The sequence below is a fragment of the Halyomorpha halys genome, unplaced genomic scaffold (genome assembly GCF_000696795.3).
Source record: "Halyomorpha halys isolate HHAL.00 unplaced genomic scaffold, Hhal_1.1 Scaffold41.1, whole genome shotgun sequence".
NCBI classification, from domain to species: Eukaryota; Metazoa; Arthropoda; class Insecta; order Hemiptera; family Pentatomidae; genus Halyomorpha; species Halyomorpha halys.
In genome coordinates, this window is record NW_027115338.1 from 716,916 (window position 1) to 743,688 (window position 26,773).

At 32.6% G+C, this 26,773-nt stretch overlaps 2 protein-coding genes across 5 annotated transcripts in view; one reads left to right on the forward strand and one right to left on the reverse strand.

Annotated features, from left to right (window-relative positions):
• LOC106688089 (uncharacterized) overlaps positions 1-13,849 on the forward strand; it is a 19,007-nt gene extending 5,158 nt beyond the window's left edge. The window contains exons 1-3 of one of the 2 annotated variants that reach the window (XR_010844809.1): positions 9,141-11,018; positions 11,494-12,142; positions 13,699-13,849. Coding sequence is in view for 1 of the 2 variants with exons in the window: in XM_014432397.2 (XP_014287883.1) it covers positions 11,494-12,142; positions 13,699-13,716 (667 nt within the window). In the remaining variant the exon portion in view is untranslated. Of the gene's footprint in view, positions 1-9,140; positions 11,019-11,493; positions 12,143-13,698 lie in introns of those variants that run through there. The other variant, XM_014432397.2, reaches the window with a different exon arrangement.
• Positions 1-26,148, reverse strand: part of LOC106688083 (dnaJ homolog subfamily C member 28) — a 36,721-nt gene extending 10,573 nt beyond the window's left edge. Inside the window, exons 1-8 of one of the 3 annotated variants that reach the window (XR_010844808.1) lie at positions 25,934-26,148; positions 25,723-25,854; positions 25,519-25,650; positions 22,389-22,603; positions 22,162-22,312; positions 15,345-15,546; positions 13,869-14,024; positions 12,593-12,732 (exon numbers count right to left, since the gene is read on the reverse strand). Coding sequence is in view for 2 of the 3 variants with exons in the window: in XM_014432373.3 (XP_014287859.2) it covers positions 13,039-13,097; positions 13,869-14,024; positions 15,345-15,546; positions 22,162-22,312; positions 22,389-22,603; positions 25,519-25,650; positions 25,723-25,854; positions 25,934-26,032 (1,146 nt within the window). In the remaining variant the exon portion in view is untranslated. Of the gene's footprint in view, positions 1-12,138; positions 12,733-12,775; positions 13,098-13,868; positions 14,025-15,344; positions 15,547-22,161; positions 22,313-22,388; positions 22,604-25,518; positions 25,651-25,722; positions 25,855-25,933 lie in introns of those variants that run through there. The other 2 variants (XM_067052404.1, XM_014432373.3) reach the window with 2 other exon arrangements.
• Between the last annotated feature and the right edge of the window lie 625 nt (positions 26,149-26,773).

Consider the following 26,773-nt stretch of genomic DNA (forward strand, 5'->3'; position numbering starts at 1 on the left):
AAAAAAAAAAAAAGAAAGCTTAATACTATTACAAAATAAAATTAATTGAACAAAAGGAAGAGAAAAAGTCTAATATCACCGGTGATTGGTGGGACCCCGGTTGTGGCTGTTCTGAATGGATATTCTCGTGGAAGTAGATCGACAAAAGGACGCACGTCCCCCCGAAGTAGAAGAAGTCCGCCCGCCGTGGCTAAGATGATTTAGCTGGCGAAGATGACCAGAGTGCTGGCAAACGAGTACGTAGTGAGGAGAAAATGGAGAAGACATGTGTATGCAGTGAGACGTTAAGAAGTTGTCTATTTTCATAATAAAAAACAATAGAGAGAAGTTGTTTTGTTTTTGACGTTATAAAAATCATATGTTTCAATTATCGATTTGAGGACCATATGTTGGCCGCAACATGTGGTATGCAGGGATTCTAAATTATAAAGTAAAGTCTTGGTTGCTTATTTTATATTTACAATCATATATACATAATCAAGAATAATATTCTGAGAGGGCGTGGTAGATCTATTAAACTTTAATTATTATGTTATGAATTGAGAAGTACCAGTTGGGATCTGTTTGTATTTCAAGTATCAGTTTGTTATTTATACTGATTCTTAAGTTTATCAATTTCATCATTGCCATTCAAATTATAACTGAAAGGTCTTATTTTAATGCGCCCGTCAGTAGTGGCGAAGCGGAACTTTGATCCCGCGTCACTCCGGTGCCGGTAGCCTCCGCTGGGTCCCTGCGATGTGTGACTTCCTCCAACTGGTCTTCCACTCCTGTTTCTCTCAAGACTGCTCCTCCTCTGATCGGCTGATCTACGACTCCCTCTCAACTGATCGGCTGATCCTCCACTGATGTCTTCAACTCTCCTACTGCTCTTTTTACTCCTTTTCTCCCCTCTACTTCTTATTCCTCCCCACTTCCGATCTCCGTTTTTCTCACGAGTCCATTTATGCTTCCACTCTCTTTTATTTATCATCAAGAGGGAGTGGGCAGGTTATTGGCCTTTCGGTCCTCGTGGGGTGGCAACTCTCTTAATTTGACCTGAGGCGGCTTTCTTCTTTAACAGAGGTCATCGCCTTTGGCCCCGGGCCAGTTCTCTATGTCCTAGAGAATAGGCCTGGCCGAGAGGTACGCAGGTGTCCTTCTTATCTTTACTTCAAAGTGGCCTCGGTTATTTACTGCGGTCCCTAGTCTTGATCAGGGTTTTTTGGTGAGCCCTTGGTTCTCGTTGGTGTCTATGTATATATATGTACTTATATTACGTTTAGCCGCCACGTTCAATGACCCAGGCGAGGCGGTTCTTTTTGCATGACCTCTTATCAAGTATGACATGCCGACATAAGAACTTACTTCATATTCAAATTTCCAGCTGATGCCTCTTATATATATAAGGTGGAATGGAACCCTTCTGGTATTATTATTAGCACAACACCATCCCGAAAAAATGTCGAACGTCCTTTCTATTTATTATCAGAAAAAACACCCCTTCCTGATCCATCATCTTACTAATCACTTCTGTCTAGACCAGTGGTTCCCAACTTGTAATTGGCAATGAAACCTTATTGGTACTAGTAGGAAAATGATGATACTGTGGTGGTTTTTACACAAAACAACACTTTTTAACTTATAACTTTTATTGAGGAAAGAACAAAATGAATGACTTACACTGTGATCGACATTGTTTACACACGTGTTGTTTTTGGCGAACTCTATATGTACCAACCAAACAATAAAAGATACATTTATAATATAATTAACAAGTTAAATTTATTATACTTTTGATTTTAAAATACTACATTTTAAGAAACACTAAAAATATAAAATAATCTCTTGCGGGTGGTGCCACCACATTACTCTCCCTTTAGTAACTTTGTTACGTTATTCGCGTTAGAAATGGCAAAGGAAAATGCACTGCTCTTCCTGAACGCGTCTTCTTCAAAGCTGCTTTAGGCTGCACATGATCCTCCGGTTCATCAGTTGGTGGTCCAATATATTGCTCTGATGCTGAGTCGCTGTCATCACACAACAGATGCACTGGCTTTAATTGGTCAAGCGACACATTTACTTCTTTACCCTTGATGTCTAAATTGAGTAGTACTTCTCTGCTTGTCGAATGACAACAAATGGGCCTTCATATGGCTTTTCCAAACTTGCCCTTGCGCGATCCACTATAACAAAGACGTTTATGGCGTTTGATAAGTCAATCAATCAAGGTAACCAAAAAGAATTATATTTTCCATGCCAAACTCTGATTTACTAAAGTTTATCCGGAGACCGTAATGGCTGAGTCGTTGAAAGACTTGTGATAAGTGATGATTATGTTCTTCAGCATTTGCAGAGGCAATGAGTATATCATCCAAATATGGGAAACAAAAATCCAGCCCTCTTCATTAATAAAACATTGGAACGTACTAGGTGCATTGCACAGTCCGAATGGCATTAGATTAAATTCATATAGTCTAAAAGGCGTAATAAGGGCTGTTTTTGTTTATCTACTACATTAATAGGTATTTCATAATAAGCTTGGCAAGGATCTAACTTTTAGAAAATTGTTTTATTTAGAAGAATCTGACTTACGTCCTCTATCCTCAGAATGGGGTATCTATCGGTAGTGTCCTGTCATTAAATCTTCTATAGTCTCCACATACTCTCCATTGTCCATTTTTCTTCGTCATCAAGTGTAAAGGGCTTACCCATTGTGAACTGGAAACAACTCGAATAATTCCATTGTTAAGCATGCTCTGAAATTTTTGTTTAGCAACTTGCAGCTTCTTTGGATCTAATCTTCTTGGCTTGCTAAAAACAATAGGTCCATCACTAGTGACAATTTGGTGCCTTACCTCATGATTAGCATTTACCTTCAATGAAAATGATTTGGTTAAATCTGGAAAATTAGTTAACAGATTTGAAAATTGACAAGTTGCTTTGAAAGAACTCAATGATTCCATATCTTGGATTGCAACTACCTCACCTGTAACAGTGAGCTTTGTACTGTTATCAATAAGTTTTTTATCTTTCAGATCAATCAACAAGCCAAAACTATGAAGAAAATCAGCTCCTAAAATACCTTCATTGGTTTTAATTGGTTTTGAAGAAAGTCCACTCCATTTGTTATGGTGAACGGTGAACTAAGTGAACGGTCTTAGTCCCAGGTCAATTTGAAGAACTTTGGTACTAAATGTAGGAATTGCTGTGTTGTTTGCAGCAAATAACTTAATTCCTGTGACTTGATTTGCTTTTAATTTATTCACTGGTATAATGGAAACATCTGTGCCACTATCAACCAGAAAGCAAATGTATTCTTGTCTCGTAAAAACAAACGATGTTGTTGACCTGGAATATTTACAGCAGCGCAGCTGGTCAGTTCTGTGTCTCCCCTGAGGAGTTTCCCTTCTCCAAATTCCATTTACATTCAGATGTTCACTTCACATTCAGGACGGTATACATTTCTTTCCGTAACGAACGGACGAGTTATCTCTACTTGAACTTCTGGATATTCTAGACCCAAGTGCAGATAGTCTTTAATTCAGTTCCTCCAGCGTTGAATCAACTGAGGAACAAGTGGGTCCTTAAGAATGAACAACATTAATATCACGCGCAGGTTCAATATCCCATATTTTGTCACCGATTTCGGTTAACTTATCCAAATTTCCATCCAAAAGAGCCAAAATACTTCTTATTTCTGCTAGAAGTTTATCAAGCTACAATGTTTTTAAAAGTTTATCAGAAAATCTTCACCTGCTAATCCTTTCATTTTTCGAAGCAGCCGACTTGGTTTTTTATCTCCTATTTCTAATTCGCTAATGACTTTTTTAATTTTTCTGTCCTCACGTTCTCGAAATATACTTAAAGTCTACCCTTTGCGATGGTATGTTTGTTGTCCTCAGTAGATGAGACAATGTCGTATATGTTTTCTACTATCTTAAGGTCTAATTGAGCGATTAGGTACTTAAATTTCGTACTTTCATTTGTGATTCCGCCAAGATCGAACTGGGCTTCGGCCTGGCAAAACCAAATTTCGGGTTTATCTTTCCAAAATGGTGAATGTTTAATACTAACCTTATCAATGTTCTTCAATGTCAAAGGTTCACTATTATTTTCTCTTGTCATAATTAATTTCAGAAATCACTACCACAGACAAGTCAGAGGTCCAAAATGAACGGCTGTGTATTTTGAAAATGTGATCGACATTGTTTACATACATATGTTGTTTTTGGTGAACTCTATATTTACCAACCAAATAATAAAAGATACATTTATAATATAATTAACAAATTAAATACATTATTACAACAACATTTATTATTATCAATTAAATTTATTATTAAATTATTATTATTTGCTTTTAATTTTAAAATACCACATTTCAAGAAACACTCAAGATATAAAATAATCTCTTGTGGGTGGTGGCGCCACAATACCCTTTTGGTAGAAGTAGAAAAACGGTGTAGCTCCTACATCATCATATAATACAAATAGAGTTTTTCAGGAAAAACTAAGAAAGTCTAGGATATTTACATCTGTTGTATTACATCTGTTCTGTGCAAAATTTGAAGAAAATATGAGATGATATGGTTCAAAACTGTAGATTTGACATAGAATGACCCATTTTCCCACTCCAGGAAAAGGCTCAGGGAACCCCACTTGGGAACCACTGAGTAAGACAATCTGATGTTACTTAAAAAGTTAACTTATAAAGTGGGGCTGACTTTATGAGTATCTTTTCAAGGATTCGTTATTTTTTTAATACAATTAAAATCAATTTTTTGGAACGAAAATGCTATATATCGATCTATCGATTATATTAGCTCTCGCATCGATCTATCGATACGAGACATTATGTAACCTTTCCGAATATAGAGTGTGTTTTTCATCCCAGGACAATGTTTATTTAAGTTCCTTGTGATTCCCAAATGACAGTACTAATCTGAATTGAGACTTAACAGTGGCGACGAGGAGATAAGTGTAAAGACATTATTTTGTTGCACATCCATAGTTTCCAAACTTTCTTTCAGTTACGCGTGGTAGATTTGAAAATGAAACCCACTCTCAATGGGTAAGTAGTAGCAGAATGCCTCACTCAACGATTTAAATACTTCAATATTTAACTTTAATATTTCAATATTTAACATTATACTTTATATACTTCAAGATTGATTGCTTAGAAAAGATATAGGAAATATCATAACCTCACACTCACAATGGACGCCAATCAATTTGCACAGTTCAAGCAAATGCAACACCAAAATTTTCAAACCATGTTGCAACAATTTTCGACAATTCAAAATAACAGACCATTCAACATAATATAAGTACATTCGAACACTTCGATAAACAGATGGAAACATTTCAACAATATTTAGAAAAATTTGATAACTTCCTACTCATGAAAGGATATGATAAGAGCACATCAAAAACAGTTCTTCTAAATACCATAGAAACTGATGATTTTGGACTATTAAAGCTAGCTGTTGCACCTAAGATTACATACCCGTAGGTAACTACGAGGACGTCACACAAGCTCTAAACGACCAGCTAACAGGGAAAAAGAATGTTCTAGGCGAAAGACAAGTTTCTTTCACAAACGCAGGGGTCTAACCAATCGATTCAAGATTTCGTGACACAATTACGCAAGTTTATCTTGACATGCGAATTCCAATGAGAATGTAAAAAATCAGTAGCCGATCTAGTTATGCACTCACAATTCATTAGAGGACTTTCCAACCAAAACATACGTCATCAATTACTGTCAGACAACTCAAAAACGTTTCACGATGCCGTAGCCAAAGCTCAAACTTTAGAAGCATCGTTTTTAGATAATCAACAATTCGATACTCCAGTAGAAAACTCAACACCCGAGGTACACAAAATTTCCAGACCACGAAGTAGGAGCCCCAGTGGGTACAATTCAAACCATCAAGACTAGTATGTAAGTACTGTCAAATGGAGGGCAGTCATGTCAAAAAAGTGTGTCTCAAAAGACTAATGACGGAAAAGAAAGGCGTAAAAGTAGTAGACGCAGAAGATGAAACCTTCCTCGAAGATCAATTAACGAGCTATAAAATTAGCAGCTCAGACCAAGATACGGAAAAATACATAATTCAAGTCAAAATTCAGCAGTTCGAAGTAGGCTCTGGAGCTGGCCAGACGCTTCTAAACAAATCAAATTTCGACAAACTAAACCTGAATATTCAACTTCATAATACCAACGTAAGATTTCGTTCATACACAGCTGGCATTTTTGCGCTCCTGGGAGCTGTTGAAGTGAACGTAAAATATAAGGACAGAAAATCTACTGAACGACTTATTGTGGTTCCAGATAACGTTTCCCCACTCTTAAGCCGTGCATGGATAAGGCAGTTATATATCCACCTACAAGATATCGATAACAAAAGGGTGCATACTAATTTCGTAAATTCTGTATTACCTATAAACATTGAGCAGGAAATTTATAACAAGTACTGTACTGTTTGAAAAACGAGTTGGAAAATGCAAAAATGTAACAATATCCCTGAAACTGGGAAAAAAAGCCAAACCCACAGCTTTTAAAGCAAGACCCCATGCACTCAAAATAAAAGAACTCGAGTCTCTCTAAAACCAAGGCATCATAACCAAAGTACAAGAAAGTGACTGGGCATCTCCATTAGTTGTGATTCCTAAACATGATGGCACGGTACGCTTATGCGTCGACAATAATATTGGGGTGAACCCTCAACTTCAAGATGCACACTATCCTATACCAAAAATCGACGACTTCCTTACAACACTCAACGATTCCTTACATTTTTGCTCTCTGGACTTGGTAAAAGCATACCTACACGTACCAGTTGATGAGGAGAGCGCAAAAATCCAGACGATCATTACTCATAAAGGAAGTTACACCTTCAATCGTCTTTCATTTGGAATCAAAACTGCTCCAAATGATTTTCATCTCACCATGGACAAGGTTTTGGAAGGATTGAAAGGGGTTAGAGTATACTTTGACAACATAATAGTGCACGCAAAAAAGGGAGAAGAATGCTATATAAACCTAAAAGCTTGTCTCGACAGACTACAACAGTTTGACTTACACCTCAACAAGGAGAAATGCGAATCTTTCAAAACTAAAGTGCAATACCGAGAATATGTAATCGAACATGGAAAGATTTCAAAAGACCCAACTAAAGTCGCAGCCATCAAAAATGCTCCCAGGCCGACAAACCAGGATGATGTCAAAATATTCCTGGGAATGGTGACTTGCTATGCAAAATTTATACCGAATACCTCAACCCTCACTTACCCACTGAGGCTCTTGCTTCGACAAAACCGTAAATTCCATTGGTCCGCAAAATGTGAAGCAGCATTTATACAACTAAAAAATGAAATTGTAAGCGAACGCGTTTTGACCCCATTTAATCCCGAACTTCCGCTGACAGTAGACTGCGATGCCTCTCCAACAGGAGTTTCGGGAATCCTCTTACACACAATAGATGGTGTAGAAAAACCGATTGCTTTCAATTATCGCGCACTAACCAAAACAGAGATGACTTATAGCCAACTAGATCGAGAGGCTCTGGCAATCGTTTTCGCCCTGAAAAAATTCTACTACTTCACTTATGGAAAAAAGTTTACAGTATATACACATAATCGTCCACTAACTCACATTCTACATGAAAACTCCAAACTACCAGCTATGACATCTGCAAGACTACTGGAATATGCAACTTGGTTCAAAAATGTCGACTACCAAATATGACATAAAAAGGCAGAAGATAATGTTCATGTAGATTATTTGTCAAGATTGCCCATTCAAGAAACTATTTCTCACATTGAACAAAAGTTGGAAGAGGAAGTTTCCCTCATTTCTAATGAGCTAATCTATAGGATGTCCAACAAAGCTCTAAATTACAAAACCCTCCCTGAGGAGACCTCACGTGATGAATATCTGTCAACATTAAAATCAGATCTCTTGAGTGGTAAGAACTGTGATTCTGAATATTACCTTCAAAATGACATTATCTTCAGTTGGCAACGGGTAGTCCTATCATCTTCAATGCACCAGTTAGTCCTCAAAGAACTTCATCATACTCACATTGGAATTGTTAAGATGAAGCAAATGGTGAGACAATACGTCTATTGGCAACACTTAGATAAAGATATAGAACACCTTGTTCGCAATTGCCAAGAATGTGGGCAAATAAAGAAGAATCCCACGAAAGCACCCATCCATCACGGGGAGGAACCCTCAGAAAACTTTGAAAGGGTTCACATGGACTACACCGGCCCATTTCAAGATCATCACTTTTTTATATTAGTTGACGCTAAATCGAGATGGTTGGAAGTTCGCTACTCCAAGAATGCACCTACATTCTGACTCTGGTCAACAATTCAATATCTTCAAGATATGTTCTCAACTCATGGATTGCCAAAGGCATTGGTTTTTGACAATGCAGCTATTTTTAAAAGTGAAACATTCACAAAATTCTGCACAGATCAGGGTAATCTCCAGAAATGGACCCTCCCACTGGTAAGCCAATTTGGAGACTCGGAACGATTGTCCAGAAGCTTGGAAAACTCCACTACATTGTGAAACTTGATGAAAACGGATATTCCATTAAGAGACTTATCAACCAACAGCTGGGGGCCGCCCATAGCTCAGTGGTTAAGACACAGTCTTACCAATTTGATGTCTATTGGCGGTGCCGGTTCGAATCCGGCCTGGGGGACGTTGACTTTTTTCATTGCGTGGCGGTCCCACAAAATGAAGAGCTTTGACCCCCAACCATGGTTAGGCAGTATAGGACTCCAATGGGAGTCTTGGCCGAAAAAAAAAAAAAAAACCAACAGCTGTTTGTTGCTATTGAAACGAAACCCAAGAAAACAGTGACATTCGTTCCATCACTTAGCACTGTTAATGAACCAGAGAGCCGACCACCACAGGAACAAAACTCAAATCACCCACTGTCAATGGCAGAATCCCAACACCAATTTCGGAGTGCAGCTCCAACCTATCCTGAGGCGATCAGGAAGGGAACGCAGACAACCTACACGGCTACAAGACTATGACTGTTTCTTCAAACTTGAAGAAGCATCAAATGATTAGTTATTTGTTATTAATTATTAAATGATATATTATTTGTTCATTTCATTACTGTAAAATTAGCAAGGAGACTGCTATATATCGATCTGTTTATATCAGCTCTCGCATCGATCTATCGATATGAGATAAAATTATGTAACCTTCCCGAATATAGCGTGTGTTTTTCATCCCAGGACAATGTTAAATTAAGTTCCTTGTGATTCCCAAATGACAGTACTAATCTGAATGGAGACAACAGAAAATACTCTCTTCGAGTAATGAGTTGAAATTAATACTCAAACATGAATCATTTTAGTATACACACGTATATCACCAGGAATTACTCCAAATAATTCCTTTGAAATATTGGATTATTAGATGTGTTAAATAGCATATTAATGTATTGTGCAAATAAATAATATTTATTTAACCATTTGTAGGTAAAATGAATATTTTATAATTCTATGTTCTAAATTTAAATATTGGAATGATTTTTGTCAAGACCCCAGAACAATGCAGTCTATATAGAACAAGTTCTGATTGTCATGCTCTTGTAATTCATAATATAATGATAAGATAGATAATATCCCCAATTTATTTGGGGTATTAGTGCTAGTAAGTAATCAACAAATTACCAACAATTTAAAAATTACTTTGAAGTTTAACATAACAGATGAATTAAATTTTCAAGATATATGTAGCCCAAACAAACAATTAGTAAATAAAAGTCATTAATGGTCAAATAAAGAGAAACAGAATGTATAATAATAACAATAGATCATGTAACCCTCAATCTACAGAAAAAGAATATTGAACTAAGAAGGTGGTTTTGACCAAGGAAGGGGTAATTAAAGAGATTTGAACCAAGGAATAGGGAAAATAGAAATATAAACAAAATCGAAATAGAAAATAGTTCAACTAAATAATTAACTTATAGTGGAAGCTGAAGTCCATCTACAAGATGATGAACATTTTTCGTATTGGTGGAAAGAAAAATGTAATTAATAAATATAATGATGGTTGAATTTGATGGTAACAACTTGGAATTTAAAAATATAAATTTGATTTATATAATTCACCAAGAGAAAATATCCCGATTGTGATCTATTAATCAAATTTATTATATAAAGTTCTCAAAGTGTCATTGAAGTAAATTGTATCTTTGCAGAATATCTTAAAAATTTTATAACAAATTTACATTTAATAATCTATTAAATATACATGAAGAAATATCAAGTCCAAGTGCTCATTTTATGTGAAGAAATTAAAAGTAATTATAGTGTTTTCAACACAAGATACATTTATTCAACCTTAACGATTTAACTAAGTAATCTGAAAAAATATGCTGTCAAAATTAGAGAAAACATCTGAACTTATATTAAACAATTAAATAAATCAAGAAGACTTTAGGAGATGGATTATGAAGTAAATATGAACTTATAAAACTTGTTATTTTGCATATATGAAGTGGATTAAATTTCTAAAGACTCAAAAACTAATTTAAAATCATTTTTAAACGTAAACAAACAAAGTAATAATACAAAATAAAAAAAAGACTTTCATTTGTTGGATTTAGCTGATAGGAGGCACTTAAAAAAGGTGGAACAAGTCAGTCTCTTCTTAGAACTTGTACAAGATAAATATGATTATATAACTTTGTCAGTCTCTTCTGAGAACTCAAAGTAACAAGACATATATAAGCCTGGGTCAGAAAAAGTTAATTTATTGTAAAATTATAGTAAAAGTGTTTGTTAATTTATAAAAGAGTCAAATATAATAATTTTGAAGATAAAAGTAAACAGTGCAATGTTTATTAATTAGTGATCATTATCATGATTCAATAAATAGAATAACTTTCAAACTAAATTATTTAAAGATAATTCAAGTGAAGTAGTGGAATGGAAAACTATAAAGACGAAATCATCTCAACAATATGAAGTTCAATTGGAATACTATCAATCAAGTATTTTATGACACTTATAAAAAATTTATATTTTGTAATCTAATGCTTAATTTATTTTTATGTTGTATCATTTAAATTTTAAGTTGTTTTTGTTTATATAAGAAATTATATTTCTTATGTAAAGAGATTATGTTTTCTACTATATTTCACGTATTCCTGGAACAAATTAGCAATAAAGCTAAACTTTTAATTTAAAAATATTAAAGACAAAAATTTTTAAATTTGATTAATATTTAGTAAAGATAATATCAATGTAATTAATATTAACTTTAATTTTATGTTTTATTATAGCATTAGTTACAAAATAATAATACTTGTAGACAGGAAGTTTTGTTTTTAATATTTTAAATAAACCTAATTTTGACAAAATTCCAATATATTGAAGATTGATTAAATGATGTGATCATCAATTAAAAACATAACAATATATATTTAAGCTATTTTTTTTCACAAATTTATACTATTGTTTTATTAGAAAGAAGCAAAAAAGACGTGATGTTGGAGAAAAAACCACAAACGATGAAGACTTGGAAAAAATATCATACTCTGATAATATATATGCTCCTTACAAACCAGGAAAAGAGTTCAAAGAAAAACCAGATATTAAACATCCTGGTTCATGCAATAAATTCCTATTGGTATCAGAAAGTACTAGTTCATCAATTGAAATAAAGACTAGAAAAAAACAAAAGAAATCAACAAATAGAAACCAAAACACAAATGACATCATTATTGATAATACAAATGATACATTGAAAAATTTTCTTCAAAGCAAACAAACAGATGAGAATCGAATCAAAGATGAAATGAAAGCAGTATATAAAAAATTAGCTGAAGATTTCCAGGTTCTTCAAGATCTACTGGAGAAGGAAAAATACTCTATATATGGAAACTTATCTGTAGATAGTCAAAACTTCATTAAAGAATCCAAACTAAAAGATGCAAATAATACAAGTAATATCCTAACTATTGAAGATGTCAACAGCAACAATGGTCCTTTGACTAGAATAACTCTTCTCAGAAGAAATATAGTTGAAAAAAAGAGTGATTTAGACCTACCAGTTATTTCATCAGAAAGAAGTGGGTTGAATAATAAATATGTTAAGCTGAAAATTGAAAGAGAGGTAACATATTATTCTATAAAACAACATAAAAGTTTCTTAATAATTACAATGGCAGACCACAGGTGTAAGATCACCAATTTCAATGAAACTTTTTTTATGATACTAAGTCAAAAAATATTAAGCATGTCTTCAACAACTTTTGCCAAGGAGTTAAGACAAAAATTAAGTCACTATTTTCAATAGTCAATAGAACCTAAAATGAATTTTCATACAAATCCAAAATTAGAAATTTTTACCATCAATCATTTGTACATCTGTCCAAAGACAGCCCCCTAAACTCAAATCTACTAAATGAGTCTTAATGCAATTTTCCCATTTATGTTTCGGTCAACCCTTTGGACATTCGCCAATTAGTTCAATGTTTATTAACCCTTTAGGGATCCGTTCCTTACTAAGTCCCACAACCTTACATCTTATTCACCGCAATGCTATAACCTGAATTATATTTACCAGATGCAGTTCCCTCTATTCAGCTTTGTTTAGCCTTCTAAATTCTCCATCTAACTCATCCTTTTTCGTTCTGAGTACTTTAATTTCAAAAAACCCTAAGGCGCTGTTCTTTCCTTAGAGTAAGAGGCTATGTTTCACATCTGTAAAGAACAGAAGGAAGGAAAACAGTTAAGTAAATTCTAACTTCACTTTTATTTCCTCATCAATTTTATTTTTTCTATTTACTCAACAACAAAAATAATTAAACCTATTTACCTGTTCAAATGTATTTCCTCCTATTTCTATATGACAGAAATTGCTTCCATTCCTACTGCATTTTTTGTTCTGCCTCACATTTTTAATAATATTCTAATGCTAGATTAAATAAGATAGGTGATAGAGAATCGCCTTGTTTTACACCCGACCAAAACTTTAACTTCTCAGAATAATGATTACCAATTCATACCTTATTTAACATTTCGGTCATGCACATCCGTACTAGATTTACTAACTTCTTTGATATTCCCTGTTCAATCAAAATATACAGCTTCAGGTTAATAGAATTGCAAGCCTTTTTGAAACCAATATAAAGCTGATGAACTATGTTTTTATGTTCTAACTTTTTCTATAATATTTGATGTAATTAAAAAAATTGATCAATAGTTGAACCATTTCGCCTAAAACCACATTAGTAATCTTTGATAATTTCTTCAGCAACTTGACTTGTTAACATTAATGTAAATATTTTATAGCATGCAGAAAGATGTGAGATTCCCCAATAGTTATTACAGTTCATCCTCGACCCCTTTTTATGAACTAAAATAAGTAGAGACTTCCCCGTTCCTCAAGTGTTTTCTCAATATTCCAGATATTTTTAACCAAAAGGTGTATTTTAGAAATTCCAGTTAAACTAATGAATTTTAGAAGGTAGTATAAACCACAGAATAATTTATTGAACCTTTAAAACTTTTCAACTTTTATTTCACTAAAAAATATTTAATCATGATACAACATAATTACACTCCTAATTCTACAAACTCACAATATCCAATAGAATAAAAATTTAATTTTCCATACTATTTTTTTATCATATGTTGGTTTAATTAATTAATACCTTTTGTTTAAAGGATGAAGAAGCAATGTAAAAATATGAAGAATGGAGACAAATAAAAATATAACTTTTCATCTTATAAACTTTATTAAAAGACATATTTTACTGATAGAGTAAAGTAGCAATCATTGTTGTGGACTAGGTTATATCACTACTGAAAAATTGAAGTAAGGAATTTACGCAGACCTTTCTTCTTCCTAGAGCATTCCTCTTCATTTTTGTTTATTTCAACTGGCTTCACTTTTTTGTAAGGCCCTTTATATAAAGCTTTTTCAGATTCTTTTTTTATATTAAGATGAAGCATTTGTTGGTGAAGAAGTGGTACCAACAAATTATAGGTATCTGGAAAAATGTTTCATTAATCTAATTATAATCTTCAATCATATTACCACATTAATTTATCACTATGCTTATAGCTAAAATTTAAATAATAAGGAGATGATCAGGGCTGCAGTCAAGAAGAACAGAAATACTTTTACACTACTTATTAATTGGCAATGTTTTGACCAACAATGTAGGTCTTCATCAAACCTACAATTGTGATGGGTTGTAGTATACTACAATGATATGTTGTACATCTATACCCATCACAACAGCCCTGATGAAGACATATATATACATATACATACATATAATATGATTCTGAAATTTAAATAGGACTAAAATTTTAAAATATGTATAATTTGTAGAAATAAAGACATGATCAGACAAAAAAAGTATTGAATTTAATGGAATTTTTACCCTATTCACTAATGTTAACCCTTTCCATCCTTATTACTAGTTTATGAGTACTAGTTCCAACTATTATTTCACAAGGTATTAACTATGTTATAGTACTTTCAATTCGCTTTAATTTGAGTGCTAATAGACTTACCACTCAACTTAATTTGAGTGTATATAGTTTTTCATAAACTAATATTTTTTTTGGAAAACTAGAAATCAACAGTTGTAGGGGAATATCATGGAAACTGCTACTTCTTTGAAAACTTATGTTATGAACTATACTATGCTGCATTTAACTATCTTCAGTCAGAGAGCTAATGGACTTCTGTAGGTGATTCATAAGAGTGGAAGTTTTCATGTTATTTATTAAAATAAATTCATAAAATATTCATTTTTTTTTTTGTTATTTCGGCAAAATGTAGCTTTTTGAAAATGTTATATCTTTGGTACTATTGAACATGAAGAGTAGAACAGAAGTTGAATCATTAATGCGATTTTTGTGGAACTGTCAGAGATTGTATGAAATTGTACAAGTTCTTCAGCTAATTCTGCTTATGTATGCTTAAACATATTTTCATCAACACCCCTATATTAAATGACAGTTCATACGACCTGGCCCAAATTTGGAGAGAAGTTAGGGATTATTTTAAAATGAGTATGTAATTTTTAGCATAAAAACTTATTTCTGGATACATTTCAACAACAGTTCCTCCTGTTAAGTTCATTCTCAAACAAATATTCATTAATCTTAAAATATAGATAATAACAAAACAATAAAGATATGCATTAAAATAATTTTCATATTTTTAGAAAAAGAAAAATTCAAAACATAAAATAAGGTGATAAAAAGAAGTGAGGAATCAATACTGGAAATATGTACTTAGCAGACTTTTTTGTCTTATTATTTAAAATAATGAAATTATTTTTCATACAAATTACCTATTTTTTCATTTATCTGTTTTACTTCATCACTAAGTATTGTTGTAATTTGGTTCCAGTAGTGATCTTCTTTTTCTGTTAAGGGAAGAGGTCCCATAGTTTCCCTTAGTTTAAATAATCTTTTTCGCAGTTCTTCTGTACTTTCCCTTATTTCTTTCTGTAAAGTTATCCATGTTGGAGTGAATCCATTCTCAATTAGGACCTTAAAAAATGTAAAATACCTTTAAAAAACTTTCCTTGTGGAGTGTTAATATATTGAAAAGATTAATTTAACACCTTATTATTAGCATATTAAAAGAATTGAACTATGCACCTGAGTGCCATATTGCCTAAATGAAAAACAGTTTTCTATTTACTACACAGACTTTTTAGAACATACATTAACACCTCAACCAGCCTAGTCCACCTTTATCTCACTTGAGCCACGGTTTTTTAAAGTTTTCTATCTATGATTATTTTTCTGATATATGATGCCCTGTTCCAATCCACGTTCACTCTTTGTCTGAGATTGCTGTATGTGTGAATAGATTGATCAGGGACGTAGGAATATGAGAGCTCTATGGTAGTCGCTGTGTGAAAATATGTTTGAAAAATAGGCCAATTGTATGTGGAAGGGCATTAGAATATGCCATTTCAAAAAGACCTTGAAAGCAAACAAGTTTATATATGAAAACATATACTAATAGGTTCTGAATGGTCAAATGTCCTGAAATTAAATATCAATTATGCACCCCTGTGTGAAGTACAGGTGTCAGCAGACAGGATAGAGAATTTGGGACTCTATTGCTAATACAACAATATACCTGAAACATATGTACTGGGGAAATGACCAAACAATTCTTCCTCATAACACACCTACCACTATAGGGTAAAGTTTGATTTAATGAAGCTCCTTAAAGAAAGAGATTTTGCCAACTTCGACGAGGTCTAGTGCACAGATAAGGATGGATCCACAAGATATGCTGATATTGTCGCTTTCCCTAAGATAAGGAAGTCAGCAATCATTCTGGATTCCACCATGAGTAACAAAAGTAATGACCTTGACCAGGCAAATAAAGTGGAAAGGGAAAAGAAGGAAATTTATCACAAATGTATCTCTTTCCTTAAGAAAATGTTCCATGAGGGCTTCAGGGAAAGAGAATTCAATGTGAGAGGCCTCTGGAGCTTCAGAACTCCAGGAGCTATAAAGAGCACAACTAGGAGCTTCATTGAGGAATGTGTTGGTATATAGGACATAGCAAAGCTGGCAGAAAATATAATTCTTGACCCCCTAGAAATTATCCACCATCACATGCATGATAACATATAATAGGGATCAATCAGGGGAAGGATGGCATATATCATTTATTTATTTGTTTATATATTTTATAATATTTATTACTTTCTATATCAATTATTTTTTATATCTATTGCCTTTCAAATTTATTACTTTTTTTAAACATTTATTTTCTTACTTTATATTTATTACCTGTATTTTAATGCATGCATGTATTTATATTAATGTAGATAATTGATGAATTGTTTTATTTTTAGATTTTGATTGAATATTACAAATTTATGAGAATTACAAACTCATATGTCAACAATGTGAAAACTGACCTTTCAGAAATAAGCATAGTAGACGAAATCACAAATGTAGGGTAAAGGATTTCTTTTAAAGATAGGCAATCAACAGAGATTACAAACAAGGACAGCTCTGGCTTGGCGGAAATATTGGAGCTTACGAATGATAATGAAGAATAACAATATCAGCCAGCCTATAAAAACATTAGTTTTCAATGGCTGTATATTACCTGTGATGTCTTATAGATGCCAAACATGGTACCTCAACAAGCGCCATGAGAAAAAGATTCAAACATGCCAAAGAGCAATGCTAGGCAAAAAAAGAAGCCACAAGCTCAGTAGCCTATCAATTAGGAAATATACTGGGTTCACAGATGTAATCAGGCACATCAAGAAGATGAAATGGCAATGGAATGGGCATCTAATGAGGAAGAATGACAAAAACTGGGCCAAGAAACTAACAGAGTAGATCCCCTTCGATATGAAAATGAACCGAGGCAGATAAAGAAGAAGATAGGTAGACGAGATAAAGAAGGTAGAAGGAACACTATGGTCATGATAAGCCAATGACAGAAAATATTGGAAGATAAAGATAAATGAATTCTCAGCAAACCAAAGTACGGATAGTCCACGTTAAAGACTTGAAAACTCCTTAAAAAAAGAAGGTCTTTTACATGTGTATAAAGAAAAAGTAGTATTTACAACTACGTACTTAATAAAAATAAATGTAGTATAAGTATTTATGTATATAAATAAAGACTATTATTATTAATATTTATGAGAATACGGTTAGATTTTCATGGGTAAATTGTTACTTTATTTAAAAATTTTATTATTTATATTTCATATTTTAACTTTATTTTATATTTGTTAAATAGGGAAAAAAAGGAAAGGTTTATTGGGTTAAGGAAGAAAAATATATTTAGATATATAGGTAAATAATAGGGGAAAAATTAAGAATAAAAAAAAAATATGAAAACAAAAATGAAAATATAGAAAGAAAAACATCAAAGAACAATACATGAACAAAAAACTCATATATTACTATCATTTATTTTAAATTTACTGTACTATGTATCATACATAGTATTATAATACTATATATTAAAATAATTAAAAAGCAATTGCCTAACTAGGTGTTAATATACTGTGTATATAACAACCCAATGCAGTTGGGCAGCACAATTTTTCAATAATGAGTTTCTCTTTCAGTGATGAGGACTCATGTTAGTTTATATAGCATTTACAGCTGTTTAAAAACACTTTTTAACAGATCCAAATAACTTCTAGCTATGTATCCTGCTCATTTTATTTCTCTTGCTAGGAATCAAAATAAGAGAAGAGATATAGACTGATAGTTTCTTTCAATAAGTAAATCCACATTTTATCGTAATGAATTATATAATTTATTTTATTTGCTCTAACTTGCTTGTAGGCTGATTCACTTTTCTTTTCCCATGAGAGCCTCAGTAAAGTTATGTTTCCGAGGACTGTTATACATCATCTGCATACCTGAGAATTATATGCTCCATAATGATATGTACACTTTTTTTTTTTTTTTTTTTTTAATTTTTCTTATCTTTTTTCAAGGTTTCAAATACTTTTCCTTCTATCAGCAGTCTGTGTTTTGGATTGTTTAAGCAAACTTTACCAATTTTTCCATTCCCAAAGAAAGCTCGATCATCTTTCTTCTATTGATAACTTCAGTCCATAAAATAATATATAACTTTAAAAATTTTAAACAGAACAAACTTGATCTTTTTCTCAGAGAGGTTCTCTCTACCTTTAAACAATTGATAATAAGGGAATATATGCTTGAAATTCTCTTTTCATATCATCAGTACTTAGCTTTTTTGGATGTAGCCAGGTCACAAATTTCAGTCTCTTTATGTTTCTGACGATATAACCAAAAAGTTTTCTTTTAAAAATAAAGTAATAAAAATGAATAGTACCAAAGCAAAGATTAGAACAATAATATCAATTAACAAGTTTGACAAAGGAATAACAATAATTAGTTTTCAGAAGACTAATTTAATCTTGAAAAAAAAAAAAAGATATTACAGAATAAAATAATATTTGTTTGTTCCTATGGTTATGAGACAGATTATTTGAATAACCTAACACTGAGATAGGATAGAAAAGTAGATTTCTTTTCGAATAAAATTGAAAAATCAATGACATTCCTTATGGGACCAGACCATGGACAGAATGTCCACATAAAGTGTTAACAATATTCCCACATGTTTTGTATATTCTGAACTCTATCCATTTGTAAATGACATATATTTTATAATACTGGAAGATTATTGATTGACCGTGTGTATAGATAAATGGAATATGGTCTGGGTGCGGTCAAAGTAGTATAATCATTATCAAGTTAGTAGTATGATCATTTACTATTTGAGTTTTTTTGACCGCACCCGGACCATAGTCCGTTCATATTTTATAATAATTTGTGTTAATTATTAATTAAATTCTAAAAAGTAAACCTCACAATACTCAGTAGCACATCCTTTTTATTCAAAAACCAGTTAGTAAGTAACAACATTACAAATGAATGCCTAATCAAATGATTATCCCAAGAGCTAATAGCTAATACACTAAATTACACCCTTCCCTTAATCTTCTATCAGCCTTTTAGGCTTGACAATCAGGCGGTCACACCGAGTTCTCAGGCCCTCTGCTGGTGATGATGGACCCTGCAGTGTATGACCACTGGATGGTGTTGATCTCCAATCAGGCTCGTTATGAGGGGCTAACTGATATCCATTCTGGTCCTCCGGCACCAAAGTACTAGAGGGTCAGGTGGTTCAGGAAGAGGATCAGAATGTTTGGGAATATGATTGGGGTTTTCTGATAGAAAATCATCAGAATTGGGTGACTTAATGAGGCCTCGAAGGTGAGATGAGTTTCTTCTGCACTCATGACCACGTTGATCCTTGACCAAATAAGATCATGGTTCAGGGAGAAGCTTGGTGACAGTGCCTTCCTTTCACTGATCATTCCATTTTATATAAACTGGTTGTTCCATTTTGAAGTTCTCAACAGGATGAGAAGATAAATCGTATTGAGATTTACTTTTAATTTTTAAGTATTTCATCTTGTGATGCACTTCCTTATCGAGTATCCTAGGACTAAGGAGTTAAAGACTTGCTGGGGCTCTTGTTCTTAGTCTCTGCCCCATTAACAGCTGGCTTGGAGAGTACTCAAGCCCTGAAAGAGGAGTCGTCCTATACTCTCTTAAGGCTTCATATAAGTCTCCTCTTGAATAAGCAGATTTTTTAATTAATTTTTTGCCTGTACCTATCCCCTTTTCCAAAAGTCCGTTCGAGTGAGGATAGTTAAGGCTCGAGGTTCGTATAGTGAAGCCCCACTGTTTGGAAAAGCAGCCATTTCTGCACTGCTGAATGGGTTATTGTCACAGAGTACAATTTCAGGTGTGCCATGGTTACTAAAAAGGATTTAAAAATTTCTAATTATTTCAGCAGATGTCTTATTCTTGAGGGGAATAATATCTAACCATAGCAATCTTCTACTGCCAGAAAGAGGTTCTAATTACACTCTCCAATATCTATACCTATGACTTAAAATGGAAATTTTGGAATTACCGATGATAGTAATGGTTTTTTTGGTTTGTTATTTTGAAACGTTTGGCAGGTTGGGCATGCACTGACTAAGTTTGCAACATTTTCTGCCATGATCGGCCAATACATAAGATTTTTAATTCTTGCTACGGTTTTGTTAATGCCTAGATGTGCCTTTGAATGAATTACAGCTATAAAGTAACTCCGGAGACTGGTAGGAATTATAATTCTGTCATCAAAAAATAGTATACCATCATTTTCAAAGAGATTGTCCTGGAGCCCATAAAAAACTTTTAACTCGCGGTTTAACAATTTCACATTAACTCCAACCCAAGCTTTTCAAATGTTACTCAAGAGCATCTTAACATTTTCATCATTTGTTGTGGCAGTTTTCAGTTTTTGAATGTCCTCTGCTGGAATCGGAAGTACTTCCTCCAAAGAAATTGAGGGAACCATTTGTGAAATATCAGCGTCTTCTGGTCCCTTTTCGGGGTCGGTAATAACCATTTTCGGGCCAGGAAGATATGACTTTAAATTTATATTTTAGTAGCTTGAGTTGCACTCTTTGCAGTGGCGAGGAATTCTTATACAGTTCCTTACTAAGTATTGCCAAAAGGGGTTTGTGGTCAGTGAATATTGCTATGTTATTATGCCCAATTTTTTCCCAGATATTAAAATGTTTATATCGCCAGCTGTGTCTAACTTAAACAGCACAGGAATGTCATCAATATTAATATACTCTTTCCATAAGTTAGAAGTTGTTGCCTTCACATCCGATATAATGTTGCAGTCAAAGACTGACTCAGATGATGAGGAATCTTCATCAATCTCATTAACTATAGCCTTATTTTTCTGAAACCTACACCCTACTTTAAAATGGCCAAACCCACCACACACAATAAACTTTTTCCAATAGGCTGGGCAAATTCACCACATTTTTTATATTTATATTCATGGACAGTTACAGAATGGTTAGGTTTTGGCTATGATGATATCAATAATGATTTTATTGAACTTGTTAGTATTATTAATGTTAGGCTGCATCTCTTCACCACCAGCCATCTCTAGACTAAGATTTTCCAACTTCTGCTGCCCAACAAATTTGGGTAACTTCATCTAATGTAAGTGTTTCAGTTTCTTTAAGCAAGGCTTTTTGAACATCTATGTCATTGTGATTACGGACAATGTGATCAATTACCATCCAGTCAAAGAAGGATGTCTTACACTCAGCATTAGAGCAGACAAAGCTGCAATTTATAGCTTGGGATTTTAACTGTGTGAGATAATTATCAAAGGTTTGTTCCGGTGGGTGTTTAATTTTATTGAATTTAAATGATTCCATACCCATTCACTTTGGGGATGCAATACTCATCGAACATTTTTAAAACATCATCTAAAGTTGTTTTCTTACCTTGAAACATTGTATGAATTTCAATAGCTTATAGTTAATAGTCAATAGTTAATTATTAATTAAATTCTAGAAAGCAAGCTTCACAATACTCAGTAGCACATCCTTTTTCTTCAAAAACCAGTTAGTAACTAACAACATAACAAATGAATGCCTAATCAAATGGTTATCCAAAGAGCTAATACACTATATTACACTTTGCTACTTAGCTATTGGTACACATGTATTGAGAATAGTCCATAGTTTTGAAATGAAAATATACCTGATTCATTTTATGAGTAACAAAATCAACATATGGGTTGTTTTCAGTGGTAGTTTGTTTCAAAGGTTTTCCACTACCTGTTAGATTGTCAAATTCTCCTCTTGATATAGATTCTTGAATCAGATCTTCCACAAGGCGGTCCATACCAAATCTGAACAAAGAAAATTAAAATTCTAGAACCTTTAGCAAAAACTTAACGGAAGGGATAATTCTTTAATATATTGTACCCAGTTCTTATGTCTTTGACCTTTTTTTTACTTTCTCTTTTCATCACTTGCTTACATTCTGGATTTTCTTCAGATAATTTATTAATTTTGTACTGTGTGACATTTTCAACTGCTTTTGCTGCTTTATGAACATTATACTGCTTAAACCTCTCAAATGGTGTCCCTGAACCCAGGCCTTCATAACTCAAGTACTGTCTATGTTGTGGAGCAGTGTGCTTTAAAAAGAAAAAATAGATATTATTAAAACATCATGAGAACCACTATTTTATCAATGATTTTACAATATCCTAGGTTGATTTTTGTATGTTTGCTTTTTTACCCTCTAAGGACTAAGAACTGATATATCAGTTCGAGGATGAATATCCCAGTGGCCTACAAAATAATATTCAGTTCAGAGTGCGAGGATCCCCATGGTCCACAGACTGATACAACTCCTAAATATATTACTAAGTATCTGATTAAATTAATGAAGAAAATAATAAGGTTGCTTTTTTGTTTTTGCCTATAACTCCTAAAAGATGCAGCCTAGTAAAAAAAAAAAATAATGAAACAAATTGAAGGGTATTCAATTCTCTGCTGAAAAAGCACCGGCAAGTATCAAAAACAAATGTGAATATCGGTAAAAAGTATTCAGGCTGCTAGGTTCAATAGCTGGCCACAGGTTTCAGGCCGCTGAGCTTGCAAAGTAACCCAACAATCCTGTCTAAAGGATTAAAATTGTTATTTTTTCTTTTTCATTTCTGAACTTCTTTTAATTTATATTTGTGATAATTCTCACAAATTTTGTAAGAAGAGAAAATTCAAAACATTTGGGATAATTTAATTTGACCTTTATAGAAAAGGATTTGTTGAGGGCTTGTTTATCTCTTGTGTAAGCAAGGCGAGTGGAAGTTGAAAACTGTGGTCTGTATATGTGACGATCATGTATTTTTTTTAATGTAAACTTATTAGTGCTCTAATTAGATCGTAGCTGTTGTATTTTGCTAACTCAACATATGAGCAAACTCCTAAAGAATCCTTTTCAGTAGATGTCAGATACTCACTTCGCATAAATATGAATCAGTTTATTCTGGATTTTCTTTTTAGGAAGTAAAAGTTGTCTAGTTGAATTAAACAGTGTGAAACAATTTTCAGCATGTTTTAATAGATGACATGATTTCCTTAGTGAAATTAAAGGTATGACAAATATGAGGTAAATATAATTATTTAAATTACAAATACACATGGATGAGAATTGTTGTTGAAGTGAATCGTTATTTGTAGGATTATTTAGGTGCATGAATATGGGGCAATAGTCCCGAAATGTTGTACAACTAAAAAGAAAAATATAGAATAATTTATATTCAAATTTTGGAAGTTTTTTAACCTCAAAAAATTTATGGAATCAGTTTATTGCGTAAAGTTAATTTTTAAGATTTTATCAGTAGTTCTCATGGGGGCCAACAGGATTGCTGATAATAGTCAAGATTCTACACAAGTACTAGGGAAGGAAGTTATTGGAAGAATACTCAGTTATCGGTTACAATGGTTTTTTTATTTTCGTTGATTTAATCAGGCAGTTGTAATCACTTAAAACAACCAAATTTTGAACTGGTTGTTTTTTTTATTTAGCAAAAAAGGAAAAGAACAAAATTAAAGTATACAGTTTTAACTGCTCAAAATAACTGTTTATTGTAAGCATCTATTAAAGATGCAGCAATAAGAAAAAAAAAGTGATAACACAAAATTTAATTATTTAAACATAATTTGGTTGTAAAAAATGCAATATTAATTCATCATTGTAACACAAAAAATATTCAATTTAAAATGAGATGTTTTATAATGCTTACCATGGTTTTTGCAAAACATTTCATCAATTGTGTGATGTGCAATCAGAAGTCAGAAAATTTTATCTCTGTTCTTTCACTTGGTTATAACTCAGAGATTTAATCTTTGATATTTCACTAGGATGTAACTTGGATATTTCATCTCTACTTTATCAGTTGGTTATTCAGCCAGTTAGTACTTATTTCATATCTGGTTATTAACTCGGATTTTTCTCTAGTTCTACAATAGTAGATTTAACCTGTTTATTATCAGGGAGGACTTATGTTTCATTTGATGGTCTTGAAATACAATACTGTATTATTTAAATTTTGAATTACAGTTCATTAGCAAAAACTACTTCATTTTTACAGATATAACTCAAAACCAGATAGATAGATTATATAAAATAATGTTAATTAAATTAAACGTTGTTGACTGAGTACATAAAGGTTTATATTTCTTCTTTTCGTTCTCTAATTAGCGCTCTTTATGACACTAATATATTATTAAAAAAACTTATTAGAACTTAATTTTTTATCTTTTAACAAATGTATTATATTCTATTAAAACATGTATTATTAAAAAGTCATTACATTTTTTTATTAAAACATATTTTGGGAAAATAATTATTATAAAAATGTGTATTTTAAGAACTGACAAACAAAATTTAAAAGAAAACTATTTGGAAAAAATGAGATAAACATTTCATTGAAATCTTAATAACATGAAAATAAAGAGGTGAAGTGTGGAAAAACTAGAATACAGAGCTCAGGTTTGCTGGACTAGGGAAAAAACTTTCCCGTTTGCAATATCAGGTTTGTTTCAACAACTTTTGACTGTCAGAATTATGCAAAGTACAGGTTTTATGTATGATTCTGGTACAAAAAAAAAACAAAACAGTTAATTTTGGGGCCACCCATAGCTCAGTGGATAAGACACAGTCTTACCAATATGATGTCTATTGGCGGTGCCGGTTCGAATCCGGCCTGGGACGTTGACTTTTTTCATTGCGTGGCGGTCCCACAAAATGAAGAACTTTGACCCCCAACCATGGTTAGGCAGAATAGGACTCCAATGGGAGTCTTGGCCGAAAAAAAACACAAAAAAAAACAGTTAATTGAAATGACAATAAAAAAGACGTTTTAGATTAAAATGGTCGATTATTTCCATCTCTAACACAAGTAACCAGCTTTTTGTTTGATTTATAATCTTTAAAAATTCATAATCAACTTATTAATAATATGTAAATTGAAATTGACAAATGTAACTGTTTGTTCCATTATTAGTTCAGTTTCTTAGTAAGCAAAATCAATGGCTAATTTACATTAATATCAGGATGCTCCACTTCATCTCCCTCTTTTTCTTCATAATATAAACCATACTCCCCTAGCCCTTCATCAACAATGAATCTGTTTTTGGCAAATTTCTCCTGTAATTTTCTGTAGGCATCTTCAACCTAAAACATAGACATGTACTTTAGTATAATTATCAATAGGAAAGAATGTAAATTTAATGAAATAATGCACACTTCTTGAAATTTGACAGCATTTGCATATGGAGACTTACTATCTGGATGGTATTTTTTCACTAATTCTATGAAAGCTAACCTGACTGTCTCTTGATCACTATTAATTGGAACACCCAATGTAACAAAACACTTCTGCACACAAAAACAACATCATTAATAATTATTGATATATAAACAATTTGTAACTTACTTTTTAGTCCATATAACTTACAGCTACATCTGCTTTTGCTGAAAAATAAGAGGCTGCAATCCTACTGACATTAACTTTGGGTAACAATGCTCTACGTACGGTTGAAATAAATAACTCCATAAATTAGAAATAAAGTAGGTTTGGTTAAAACTAAAATTTGAAAATCATCATTACATTTTACACTTCCAAACAAAAAAGGTGTATAAATCTTATCAATAAAATTGATAAGGCGTTGAATTGACAGGTAACATATGATTTCATTCATAAGATCTATATTTATTGTTAATTCGTGTATTCTGTAAAATAATTAAATTTTTGAAGTGGTATTTGACTTATAATATATTATGATTCATTTTTATCAGATTTTGAGATAATAGATTTTCAGAGTTACATAAATTTTTAGTATTTTATTAGTGATGTGAAATTTTCAGGGAGTAACATGTATGATAGTACAAGACGCGGGAAGAAAAAAACTCAGTTATTTCAACCCAATTTTTGATTACTTTAATGAAAATTATGTATAATTACTAGCCAAAACTGATGAGTCTGCCAAGTACAGTTAGGGGAATTATAAAATGGCGGCTGTTTCAAAACCTTAAAAAACATTAATTTTTCATTCAGAGCTCTGTATCTTAAAACTACCATCAATACTAGAAAATCTAAAAGAACATTTAAAGGAGAGTAAATTAGCTGAAATATGAGCCCTAATAGAGCTATTTACGTCCAATAGTTTTCGAGATATGGCTTTTTAAAAAAGTAACATTTTTTAAAAGTCTATTGAAAGATTAGTGTTTAGTTAATTTATTTTTTGAGGCGTAGGGATGTGGTGACCCCATCGCCCGGTCTTAGCACCGCTATCAA